Here is a 13,339-nt window from a genome sequence, read left to right as displayed (position 1 = left end):
ACACATCAAAACGTGCACAATAACCATTGAAACACATGAAAATGTTTCCCTATAAATAACTCTTGTTACGACTACCAGCACATTTCATAGTTGTAAAATACATCTTTCCATTGATAGCGAGATCTTACAATTAACAATGGAAGGAGTATCCGTGACCACAAACAAAACCCATAAAAGCAGTTTTCAATATGGATAGGTTTAGGTCACAATGATAAAAGCAGTCATCTCTGACTGAGCTGGTTCATTTTCTCCACGACAAAGGCTATAACTTCACACTTCACAGGTGCATGAAAGACGATCGAAGCATTCCTAGGTATAGTCATAATATACGTCCGACAACCAACACAACCATACATATGACAGTTACCATCCTATATTAAGAGATCTGCAACGCTCTGACCGTTTATTGCTAAACTACAATACGACATAAATTTAGGAAGTCCTCGATGCAATTGTAAACAAAACTCTCGTTGGCGAGGCGGCTTCACAGCAAAACAATATACAGACTGTCATCACATGACGAAAACCAGAAATCAGAATGGAGTCCGACCTACTGTGACCATTCATCCATGACTGAAGGCCAAATATTATATATTTTATAATTTTGTACGCGGATTCGCATCTCCTTCGGAATTAAAATTAAAGTCTCGTATATTATGGTGACTTACTAATTATGAAATAAGCACAATAGGCAGCTGGTATTTTTTTGAAACAGGATGGTAGGCAACGGATTTATCCCTGTATGCTGTGCCTGTTCTGGGTAACTCCTGAGGCGTTACTTGTTATTACAACATCTCGCAGACGTATAGTCGCATCCCAACTTCGATAAATATATAACTGATGTGATGTCGTAAAACTGCTACCGCATCGAAACTGTGCTCTCTTATTGTCAGTAATAGTAGGTTAGTAATCTTGTAGCTGGCTATTGTCTTTACTCATACTGGAGGCAGTGTAGAACTATAGATAACTATAACCTCCGTAGGTTTAGTTATCTATAGTAGAACTCGTATACAGTGTACAGAGCTATCAGGCTCCTATGCAATGTAACATATATGTATAGAATACGTACCAATGAACATAATGTAGGCTACAGGTAGGTATACTGTTAACATAGTCCCCTACTGAAGTACTCGTCTTTTTTATTTTAGTATAGCTGCATGCATATGGTAACTAATAAGAATTTAACTTGACATTAGACCAGAGACGGGCAACATACGGACCGCGGCGAGAGTGGAGCTTAAGTGTAAGTTCGTCGAAGCGAGATCATTTGCATTGTCGGCATTTACAATGTACAATACTCAACCCTAATGAATTGATATTGGTAAATTTGGGGTACCAAGCTTGTCGAACGCCTTAAAGGGGCACTGCGCTCTAAAAATGATGTGGTCTCAAATTGAAGGTAAAAATGAACAAAAATTTTTGGCCGCGGCCATCTCCTTCAGAACGCCACCGTAATGGAGCTGCAATTTATTGAAATTTCTACAAGACCAGCTGCCGCGGCTGCTTAACCCGTTACATGGAACGATGTCTTCATCGTCGCACTTGCTCGACGCGATTGGGCAGACACGCAGAGAACGAATTTTAGATAGTTGTCAGCCGATGTTATGAAGGAAATGTGTGTAAGTTTCGTTCTCTGCGTGACTGCCTTATCGCGTCGAGCAATTGCGACGATGAAGACATCGTGCCATGTAACGGGTTAAGCAGCCGCGGCAGCTGGTCTTGTAGAAAGTTCTATAAATTGCAGCTCCATTACGGTGGCGTTCTGAAGGAAATGGCTGCGGCCAAAAATTTTTGTTCGTTTTTACCTTCAATTTTAGACCACATAATTTTTAGAGCGCAGTGCCCCTTTAAAATCGTAATTAAGGATTACACCGTGTGTTGATTGATCAGAGAGAAGCATACAATGCTGTTCTCAAATCTACATTGTCTTCGTCATTATTGTTAAGAAATAGCTTTTGCTGTCGTTAAAATACATTCATTACATACGATTTATTCTTTGTATGTGGATAAATATGCGAATAATGTATCGGTTCAGGAATCCGCCCCGCCTAGTATCTAATTGTCCTATATCCGGCCCGCCGACTGGAGAAGTTGCCCGCCCCTGCATTAGAGTGATGTGGGTGTTTGATTGAGAGACCGTACTTACTCGTTTTCACGCCCACGTCTATCTGTTCATTAGAATCATTACACCGACTGCATTGTGTCTTGTGTGTCTCATTGAAATTGTGTGTCTTACTCTTAACCCAGGGTGAAGTAGGCCATGACCCAGGTGTATCTTGATTGAGAGGTTACAAATAATAGAATCACCAATCAATTATATATAGGCTATAGCTTTTCGGTTATATGCAGAGCAGTTTTGCTTATATAGATATAAAATGATTCCCTCCATCACCAAACTGACAAAGCTGTTTCCGGTAACTTTAGTAGGCTACGGAAACTCACAAGTAGGCCTATAGTCCCAAAATTTAGTGTATAATAGTTGTACAATATGCTTCTTAGACCTACTATGGCTAATAGTCTTTATATATGTTTTATGACCTTCAACGGGTCACTGTAGAGTGGATAAGTGGCATCACCGTCAAGCTATATAACCTTTTTTCATTTCTATAGGGCTTATGCTAATAATAGTCGGCTGAATAATAAATTACATAAATTTTTCATATTGAATACTAGCACTAGTGAAATATTTCTGTAGCGCTTCTGTGGTGCAAGCAAGTCCATTTTACTACAATTTTTGTCTATCATCATTCTGCAATCATGTAGGCTATTATGGTCCCCATGCCACTTCCATATACCGTATCCGAATGCGTTGTACAGCACAGTTTACATCTTCATCATATTCATCATGCTTATCTGCGATAAGTAGCCAAAGAATGAAAGAACTTTTAGGCTCATGTCATTCAGCAACCATTGCACAATTTTACGGCCTGCCTTACCATCCCAGCATCCACATCTACATCTACCGACAAGATAGCGTAATGGTGAAGCGTCCGGCTTCTTGATCGGTAGGTCGTGGGTTCGATCCCCGGCCGGGCCAGACCAAAGACCTGATTAATAACACTGGTATCCATGACGTTCCTGCTTGGCGCTCATGCATTACTGGGATAGCATGGAGGGGTGGTGCATGACTTAGAAAGCCGCAAATGGCTATATCTGCACTTTCCTTGCCCGGCGGCATATGCACATCATGCTCTCATGGTATGCATATGCACAGATCGTGTGTAATGTGTATGTATATCATGAGTCGGTGTATATGGCGCAAAAACATCAAGGACAAAAATAAACTACGTCCTTTCCTTTTCCAACATCATTTTCAATCCAGCTCAGCTTCCGATGATTTGCATGACATTTACACCTATATGGCCTATAAAACGTGAATGTATTTTTGCTGCAACTGACACGTTCATTTTTCAGTTTTCAAGAATTAATTAACCAATGATATGACTAGTGGTCGTTGAATCTACACTATGGCGTCTGTGAAATTACACGGACGAAAAGGCATTCATTTGGACGAGTCCGATTTGAAATGCAAGAACGGTTGCGGTTTTTACGGCAACTCTGCGTGGCAAGGATACTGCTCCCAATGCTGGAAGGAGATAAACAACTCGCAAAGACAACAGCAAATCCAGCAGGACCATGAATTCGCGAAAAAACTTCAGGAGGAAGAAAACGAGAGAGCAAACGCGACACAGAACGCTGCCGTGCCTCCACAGATAAGACTGCCGTCCGAACACCGCACTTTGCACAGTCATACACAATATTCGCCTCGACCGTCTACCGCAAAAAAGGAAGACGTGCGCGGTTTTGCACCTCGTTCTAATACTGTTTTGAAAAAATTCTTTTCTCCAAATAGCGAAAGCGACACTTCCCCAATTAATCGATCAAAATCCGCTAGCGATCCAGCCGTTCGGCATAAAATTCATCAATCGCCCGTAAGCAGTCGCAAATTGAAATCCGGCCGTCTCAGCAAGGGCGTTGCAGGCCAAACGGAAAAGCCTAATGCGCGACCCGTATCTCGTAAGCATAGTTTTGAATCGCAACAAGCGTCTAGAGATTTTAGCGAATTTATAAAGGCGTTGCAAGAACCCGCTTCTTCGGACATGATCAAGCAATGTCGCGCGTTTATGGACAAACTCGTAGCGAACAAAGCAATGAAAATTGACGCCCAGGCAGAACTGGTGCAGGATTTTTACGAAGTGATGGCGAACCGCATCGGAACCCATCAAGTCTTCGGCAAATATTCTTCGGAAAAAGACAGAGATCGCATCATGGACAATATCGAGAAATTCGTAATGACACGAGTTTATCGGACAGTGTTCTGCAGCGATCAAACTGACGACGAAATTCGCGACTTGGAGGTGCAAAAGAAAATCCGCAGCTTGCATTGGGTCACCACGGATATGCTGGATGCCCAGTTCAAAGAGGATGTCCCGAACGTGACCGCCGCGATGGATTCAGCAATCACCGCCATTATAGAAATGGATTCCAAAAGAGCGCCTCAAGATAAACTATCTTGTATTACAAGATGTAGCAAAGCGATTTTCGAAGCGCTCAAACACTCGAAAGAAAACGAGACGCCAGCCAGCGCCGATGACTTTCTGCCGGCTTTAATATACGTGGTGCTAAAAGCCAACCCGCCGATGCTCAAATCTAACATCAGTTACGTCACAAGGTTTTCAAATCCTGTCAGGCTGATGGCCGGCGAAGATGCCTACTACTTCACAAACCTTTGCTGCGCCGTCGAGTTTATCGAAAGCGGACTCAACGCGTCCAGCTTGTCTCTAACGGAAGAGGAGTTCGACGATTACATGAGCGGGAACTTCGCCAAGCTGCAAAACACTGTGAAACATCCCGAGCCCGGCAGAGACCACCGCATGTGCCCAGGTTTGGAGTTGATGTACAAAAATTTAAATGATCTCGCCGACTTAGATCAAAGGATGGATGCGCTTTTTGCAGATGCCGTCGACCTGCAACGGGACATTCAGTTGCACTCGCAGTTCGTGAGGGAGTCGGCAGCTGAGGAACTCGCGAAACCGGTGCCCGACATGAGCAAAGTCAAACGCGACCAGGACAATGAAGTGCTCGAATTGAATAAGTTCCGACACACGCATAGCGACATTGTATCGGCGCTTGATGCGGAGATCCCGTCTGATCTTCCACCCCCTTTACTGCCCGTGCATAAGTGAAGGACGTAGGCATATGTTCCGAAAAATTCGGCGTCGCTCTACGTGTCAACCGTTCTTCGAGAGAACGTCACCTGAGCTTTTTATTCTTCTTTCCGATAAAATATATCTATCAATTCTAGTTTTATTTATCATGTTTGTTTTTTCTTGATCCGCTTCGTTCACATTTAGTGGATGCAAAATAAATTCCGCGTTACTCGCAAAGCTGTATCGGAAGTATATATGTGATTAATAGCTGTTCGGTGCAGTAATTATTTTGGAAATCGGTAGTTTTAGAAGTTTCTGAAAACATTATGGAACTTTTGGTTCAGTGGAATATAAAATTAGTTTTGAGTCTTTGTTGGTTGTATTATACTTTGCCAAATAGTGGGAATGTGGGATATTTTCCTTTCTCAGCAATTTGAAATGAAAACCGTGGAAACATTGGTGCCAGCCCCAAAATTTTTGGTCAATATGTTCTATTTATTTTCGAGTACATAAACTTGAACCACTGATATTTATTGATGTTCAGAACTTGTGATACACCGTTCTCACAATAAAAAATACTAATGTATTGCGTATCCTAAACTTGAAGAGACTCTTGGAGGTACAGAACTTCAGTGTACAATTATATCCATATTGAAATAAGCCCGAATAATTTCGTTTGACACTCGTCAGGAAATCGTTAGCTAGTAGTAGAGAATTGAAAAGAACATTGTATAAATATATAGTATCACCAAATATGACGTCAATTGCATACTAAATTGGAAGAAATGGGATTTCTGCTGTATGATGCTGCTTATGAAACTGCATGATTACTTAACCATCTTCTGAGGAGTTCACCAATACAGTAAATGCTTATGATCAGGGTATTGAAGTAGGTCGCGGATGCGTAACTGAGAGGTCTTGGTCTCAGGCGACTTACACTCCAACTTGCTTAGTGTTTGAAGAAGAAATTCTTCTTCGAAAAGACGTTTTCGGCTACGTAACTCTGACACCTTTTTGAGTGAAATGTATGTTATACCATGGAAAACTGAATGGGATAGAACGGTAACTGCGTGACCTGTCAATCATTTACGGTTGAATAACAATCAGTAGAGCCAGAATGTCTCGATTGTTTGCTGTTATGCTCTGGCTTACGTAGCAGCGTACAACGGGTCACTTAAGTGCTATTATCATTATCTAAAATACTTTGAATGTAATTATTGACAGTATGTGCCATCTTCTTTTACCTTTCTTTCAGTGTGCATGGCTCCTCTTTACATCGCCTAGGGCAGGGGTTCTCAACTTCCGTTGCATAACGGGCCGCATTTTAACAGCAAAAAACGCTACGGGCCGCAGAACATTATTACTATGTATTTATGAGCTACTATTAAATTTAGGCCAATGTAGCCTATTTACCAGTCGTAGGCCTATACGGGCATTTAGTACATTTTTATGCATTGTAAGGCATTAATGGACAGCTTTCGTAAATTTGTAGTTGCTGTTTTTTGTGAGAATCTGTTCCTTCCAGCGGCGCAAGTAATGGAGGGTGCAATGCATTCGTTGCCAATTCGGTGTATGCACCTCCGAACCAACGCTTCCACCAAAAAAGGGATCAGTATGTTTCAATGCATCAGCGAGAGAGTTTAAAATTACGGTAACTTTTTCGTGACAGAGGCCATATCATCACTTTGAGCTCTCAGTGAAATAAGAAGTCAGGCGTTCGGGGCCATTTCTCATTAAACCAATCAACCCTTCGCCTTTCTTCCATGCCTGGAGCCCTGCACCAATAGTTACAGAAGTCATCGTATTTAAGTTGATGATTTGCGCTGGTCCCCTCCCCACGTTTGCCTTGCCAGAATTTCCTCTGCCATATGTCCACTCTAATATAATTAACCCAGAATAATTAGCTATGCAATGTCCGTGGAGTCGGTGGATTTGTCCAATGCTAGGCGGCGAAAATGAGTCAATACGCGGCAACTTGTTTCAGAACATGCGATAAAAGATCGACTGACATTGCTGATACTCTTCTGGTCACGGTTGAATCAGATAACTGTAGCTTCGAAATTTTTCAGGTGATGTTGTGCTTGGTGCTAAGATTCGGAAACAGCGAATATTCGCACAAAGGTTTATTGAAATCACACATTCTGTAGCATATTTCTGGGGTTTAGCGATATACCAAGCAATTTTGAACGATGCGTCTGTAACGTCGTCGGCAATGTTAACAACGCCTTTACGGTTTTGACACCTAGCTGGTTACGTTTTCTAAGATCAGGCGATATGTATAAATGCAGAAGAAACTGTTATGGTATCATTTTAAGCTTCTACGCTGCGGTACGACAACTGTTCTTCGACAAATATGACACATTGGTTTTCCATTTATATGTGAGTAAGCAGATTCATTTTTACACGCAGAGTTACGAATCCAGTTTTTGCTGTTTAATTTTCCGTTCCTTGTTCTCGTTTCTGTTCAAACCATTCGCGGTGAGTGAAACACTCTTCAAAAAGTGTCCAGCCGAATACCGATTCAAAACAATACCAATCAACTCGAGCATCTACCAAGAAATCAGAACAAACCAAGGAATGAGTAATCAAATGAAACAGAGACGGTGCGATAATTTAGCTAAGTCGCTAAATCAATATGTACCATAACTGTCCCAATAGTAATTGAGTTCATAACGAAAAACGTCGCGGACCGAAAAATAAACATCTGTGGGTTGAGAACCCCTTACCTAGGGCAAGGTGGGTGTCTGATTGCATAGACTACTCCAAGTCGCTTCGACACCTGTCGAGAGCATAATAAGAATCAATATGAAGTTCAACAAGAACTAAGTGCCGGTAGTGCTATGCGGATGAGTTAACAGTATATTACACACATGCGGGCTCGGCGCAGTGGAATAATAACTTAGAGATCGTTATCTGTATTTCTATCTATTTAACTTGGACTATTTCGATTGGATATAGATAGAAATCGCTTAACTCTTTCGACGCCGAGCTAAATTTGACGATTGTCTTCAAAACGCCGCGATTTTCACCAAATAACCCCAATTTCAACCGATCGTAACTCCGTCGCTACCTTAGCTACCGAGACGTACCCACGTCCGTATTGTAGCCGCGAACGATATCTATCTAATGATGCGTAACGTGCCTTGATTGATCCTGTCGTGTTGCTGGGACAGGCTTCGGTACGAACTGAAGTTTGGCTGATTTCAGGTGCACTGCTGCCAAGGTATGGATTTTGTTGGTGTTTCTATGGTACTTATAGATTAGCTGTGACGTTGTAAATTTCACAGAATGTTCTTATTATATTATATATTGATAATATATTATCCTTAAATCGTTAATTCCTTTTCAATGGCAATGCGGAGGTTCAGAACCGTCGTGAAATACTGCTGCCGACATGATCTTCGGCCGTCGATGCTTCAAGGTTATCATTGTGACGTCAAATCCGCAATAATGGCTCGAAAATTTGACTTCTGCTAGTACCGGTACTCAAGTTTGTTTTTCAGGCGCAGTAACATACCGACGGAGCCCATTTGTGTACGATTACAAGCAACGATCTGCACAAAAACATCATTATTTGTCTCCGTTGAGTCCTCGTCATCTCCCGATGCAATTTTACGTTTGAAAAACTTGAATAAATACGTATATATTGGTGTGAAGTCTGTGTTGTCGCAGTACATGTACTGACTTGGTGGCTTCTGTAGATCCGTATATTGACTTAACGCGCGATGTGTCGCTAAAGATTGGTGATAATGATGTAAAATGTCTTTAGGTATTGGCATCTGTTGAAAATCATTACCGTCGTGGAAATATATATCAAATAAGTTACTATTCCGTACAGATAATCCAGCGAAATTGCCACTTAGTAGCAAGTCTTGAATTTTGAATTCATTACCGCACAATGCCCCGACTGCCATGGACGCAAAACGGCATGTCAGATTTTCGAGACAAAAATAAGCTCTCTCGATTTAGCGAACATATGGGGATACGCGGCGTTTTGAAGACAATCTCTAGCGAACATATGGGGATACGCGGCGTCGAAAGAGTTAAAAAGACTAATATACGTTTCTACATTCTTGATTGATTCTTTTAATCTAAGGAGGGAGGTTGTCGAGTTACTGCGCACATATAGCCGCCAGCTTCACTAGCCTTTTTTAGTAACCAGCACGACAAATTGAGAGGTGGGGTTGCGACCATAAAGAGTTTGGGGAAACCCTGCTCTAGCTGCTTGCGATATAATTGAACACCATCCTGTATTGATGGATCAAAAGTGATCGGAGTTGGCATAAGCTGGTCGTATATTAGATATACATACCAATTACTATCCAATTTATGACGCTATTCAAACATGTAGCATTGTAGCCTAAATACTATACACATTGCACAGCACTATAGCATACTAGAAACTACAAAGGACACTGGCGTCGATGTTCAACTTGATAGCGACGTGCAGTCATTAACTATATGAAATTAATTTAGACTAGTCACGCTAACGATAATAATGACACTTATTGCTTCACCCGATGTATGGCTGTTACGTAAGCCGTAGTATCACGGCAAACCACCAAAAATTCTGGGTTGATTGATCGTTATCTACTGATTGTTATTCAACCGTAAATGATTGACAGGCCACGCAGTTACCGTTCTATCCCATTCAGTTTTCCATGGTTATACCATGACACAGCGACCTCGGAACAAGAAAGTGTCAGGTAAAGTAACCATATTTTGGAATCAAGAAAAAGAGGACACTTTTCGAAAACCACAAAAGCTAATTTACCAAAACTGAAAACAGGTGATTTCGAAATAATTACTGGAAATCATCATTTCAGTTTGAATCCCTAATCACCCGCTCGAACGTGTACATTACCTAATTCGCGTCATGTATGCCGATTTTCAGTGAACCGAGTCCATTAGCCTAGCTGTAATGGAGGACGAAATATCAAAACGGAGGCGTCCTCGGAGGACATTTTCAATTTCCTGAAAACGGAGGACGGATGGTAAGTCAAGTGTCAGGGATATCTAGAGTTTTAGATGTCTTTGGAGTGTGTTAGTCGAGCTGACCATCACCCCTGGACTACGTGACAAAGTGATCACCATTCACGCATTTTATATGTGACATGGATAATTGGATATGCAACAGGGGTGGGCAATCATCTTCCTCCGCAGGCCAAATGAGAAGTAAAAATAGGGGTTTTCCTCTTTCTCCAGTAGGCATGCAATATACAAATATTTAGAGCTCTAAACCTTCTTTGAATTTCGGTTGTAGGCTTTCTTTTTTTGACATCCATTTTGGGTGAGAGATATGATTTGATGAGTCATATATAGTAATCGCGAGCACTGATTGACTTGTTTTACGAATTAGGGATTTAGAAACGTATCACGTAGCAATTTGAAACACATACCGTATAATGTGACAATGACAACAAGATGGTTTGGACTAAACCATAGGGGTCGAGTGACTTCTTGTTATTGCTACTATATTGCCGCATTGCCTTTATTTTGAATCTGAAATACGCATGCGAGGTACGTAGGCAGCGTAATCGTGGCATATTAATGAACAGGCTTCAAAGTAATCGAATTTCCTGCTCAGTTGATACAGCCTATGGTTGAAGTCATTCCCAAATCAAGTTTTATGTTTTGAATTCCAAATAACCTTTCGCGGGCCGCGCAGAATAGCTTAGCTCAGACGTGGGCAAACTACGGCCCGCGAGCCGCATGCGGCCCGCAACACCGTTCTGTGCGGCCCGCGAGAGTCTAAAGAAACTTATTGAAAATATTGATAAAATGGGTACTAAAAATCGAATTAATGCTGGGACTTTATTAAACTTTTTCTTAGTATATATCCCCATGATGAATCTAACGCAGTGGTTCTCAAACTGGGTGTGCGCCCCACAAAGCGCCCCCCCAAAGCATCTAAAGGGGGCGCGAAGCTGAAGCTCCACTGAAAAATTTTTTCGCGCGATGCGCGATTTACTTCCAGTTCATAATTGTTGCTCTGTATTTAGTCTGAATTTCATATTTATAAATCTCTCATCCACAGTCGTAACCTTCCATGTCATCAAACAAACTGTTAGGTTTGCTACCATCCTAGTTGCGTTTTGTGATATGACGATAAGGAGGGCGCGAAATCTTCTACCATCATAAGGGGTGAGGTCGTGTCTTAAAAAGTTTGATAACCACTGTTCCAAGGCCCAAGGCCCAAGCCCGATCTCAAGGCCCACGCAGCTTGAACATCACCGAAATACTAAACGAGATTGACATGTTTCGGATCACGAGTGTGATTACAGATTGACCACTCCAGTTTTAATTATTTCGGTGATGTGCTTATAAAAACCGATTCGCGCCTGTCTTAGGTAGATTCGTTCTCTGTATGCGTAGGATTTGGGTATTTATGTTTTATCTACACATAGTAGAAGCGTGTTAGAAGCTAACATGGTTGTCAGCATTGTGTGTCCTGGAACTGAACCAAAAGTGGAAATAGTAAATCTATGAGCATGCAGATCGCTGCTCACAGATTAAATTTCAATCCTGTTATAAAGATCCGGACAACTGACTTTATCTCTGTAGTTTTGACAAATTGGTTATTGAGGTCAACCAGCCTATGAAATCTCGCTACTGTTTCTGGCGCGTGTACGATATCATCAAAGTAATGTCTGGTTTGTTTTAAATAAGCATATATATTATCTTCATGTCCTCACTATATAATATAATACCAATATTGCGTTTTGGTTTATAATCCCAATTTTATATAGTGCGGCCCGCGAATGGATTCCGATGTTGAATGCGGCCCGCTGGCTCAAAAGTTTGCCCACCCCTGGCTTAGCTGATCGCATTTATCCCGCGGGCCGCACTTTGCCCCGCTCTGATATAGGCCTATACATACATGCTCTGAGATGGTCAGGTCAGAGGTCAGTAATGAAGTGCTTCTACTTTTTTGGAGTAGACTACTCAAGTAGGTATCGATTACTTTTACTTAAGTAGATATGTATACAGACTACATCGACTTCTGCTCTATTCGTAGTGTCACCAGTCATTTCATATTGTATCGAAGAGGCATCATGAAATTTCTAGGTAGGCTATAGCACCCCACCCCGATTTACTATACTATAAGCATGCGACAAATCTACTTTCTGAAAGTATCCTACTTACTTGAGTAGTTTCCGGACGTTTCATTCTATATTTTCACCGAAAGTAGCTTTAGCATGTCGTTTAAATCGATATTTCTAGTTATAATTGAGCAGAAGAGACTCGCATGGCGGTAGATATAACTTCATTATACTACAGTCATCGCCAACCAGTGGGTCGCGACCCCGTGTGGTGTCGCTTCAACTTTTCCATGGCGTCGCCACAACTAACCATATTAAAGTTATATATTACTGCTGTGATTTAATACTGAAAAATACTGATGCTCATTGTTCTACTTCGTAACCTTTGCCCGTGTTTCGGAGTGAAGCTTGCTACATTAGTCACAATTAAACCATAGCATGACCACAATCTGAATAGTTGCGGCAAGACTTTTTTTCTAGAGTCTAAGGTTCTCTAGTAGAACTGAAAAAAGCATTCATAATGCTAGTTTAGAGATTAATAGTTTATTTATTATTCAAGGCAGAGACGTGAGGGAGGTAGCGTAATGGTGATCGTCGGCGTCACTTACGCAGGTGGCCCCCATTCACGACCCGCCGTCGTCGGCATCCTCCTATCTGTTCATTACATCGCCTCGTGTCTTGTATATCGCATTCGAGTGTGTTGGGAAGATGAAAATGTAATCTAACGATTATTGATTTCTGATTGAGGCGAGGTTGATTGGGATTCTTATCAAATTCTTAGTTGGGACACGAAATGGAGTCGCGACCATAAAAGGTTGGAAACTACCGGATGGTAATTGGTGCGTACCGTCATTTCGGCGCCCGTGTATGACATAACCATGTACATTGTACAATTACGCTCCCTGCATGTTCGAATTCATCATCATCCACCACCAGCTATACCGCGAAGTCTACACTTGGGCGGACACAGAATCAATTTTTTTTAGTAATATACTGTATGGAAGAACCAACATGATTGACGGAACCCAATCACAGAATTTAACAACCAGCAGATCCATATAAGAAACCAGATGCATGTTGCACATAGTAACCCCCCCTCCCCAGAAGTGGCATCTATTACTATACCGCAGGGGTGGGCAAACTACG

At 41.7% G+C, this 13,339-nt stretch overlaps 2 protein-coding genes across 2 annotated transcripts in view; both read left to right on the top strand.

The window, feature by feature from the left end:
* LOC145447201 (arylsulfatase I-like) overlaps positions 1 to 13,339 on the top strand; it is a 265,569-nt gene that overhangs the window by 230,100 nt on the left and 22,130 nt on the right. The window lies entirely within an intron of this gene.
* Positions 3,179 to 5,393, top strand: LOC145445932 (rab5 GDP/GTP exchange factor-like). Its single transcript, XM_080324089.1, has 2 exons — positions 3,179 to 4,884; positions 4,957 to 5,393. Exons 1-2 carry the CDS (start codon positions 3,468 to 3,470, stop codon positions 5,184 to 5,186), a joined length of 1,647 nt encoding a protein of 548 aa, XP_080180215.1. The 5' UTR covers positions 3,179 to 3,467; the 3' UTR covers positions 5,187 to 5,393.

Source organism: Botryllus schlosseri, chromosome 9 (genome assembly GCF_051294905.1).
Source record: "Botryllus schlosseri isolate E-star chromosome 9, Bs_hap1, whole genome shotgun sequence".
Taxonomy (NCBI): domain Eukaryota; kingdom Metazoa; phylum Chordata; class Ascidiacea; order Stolidobranchia; family Styelidae; genus Botryllus; species Botryllus schlosseri.
The sequence above is the reverse complement of the archived record's forward strand: the minus strand, read 5'-3'. Positions and strand labels throughout refer to the sequence as shown.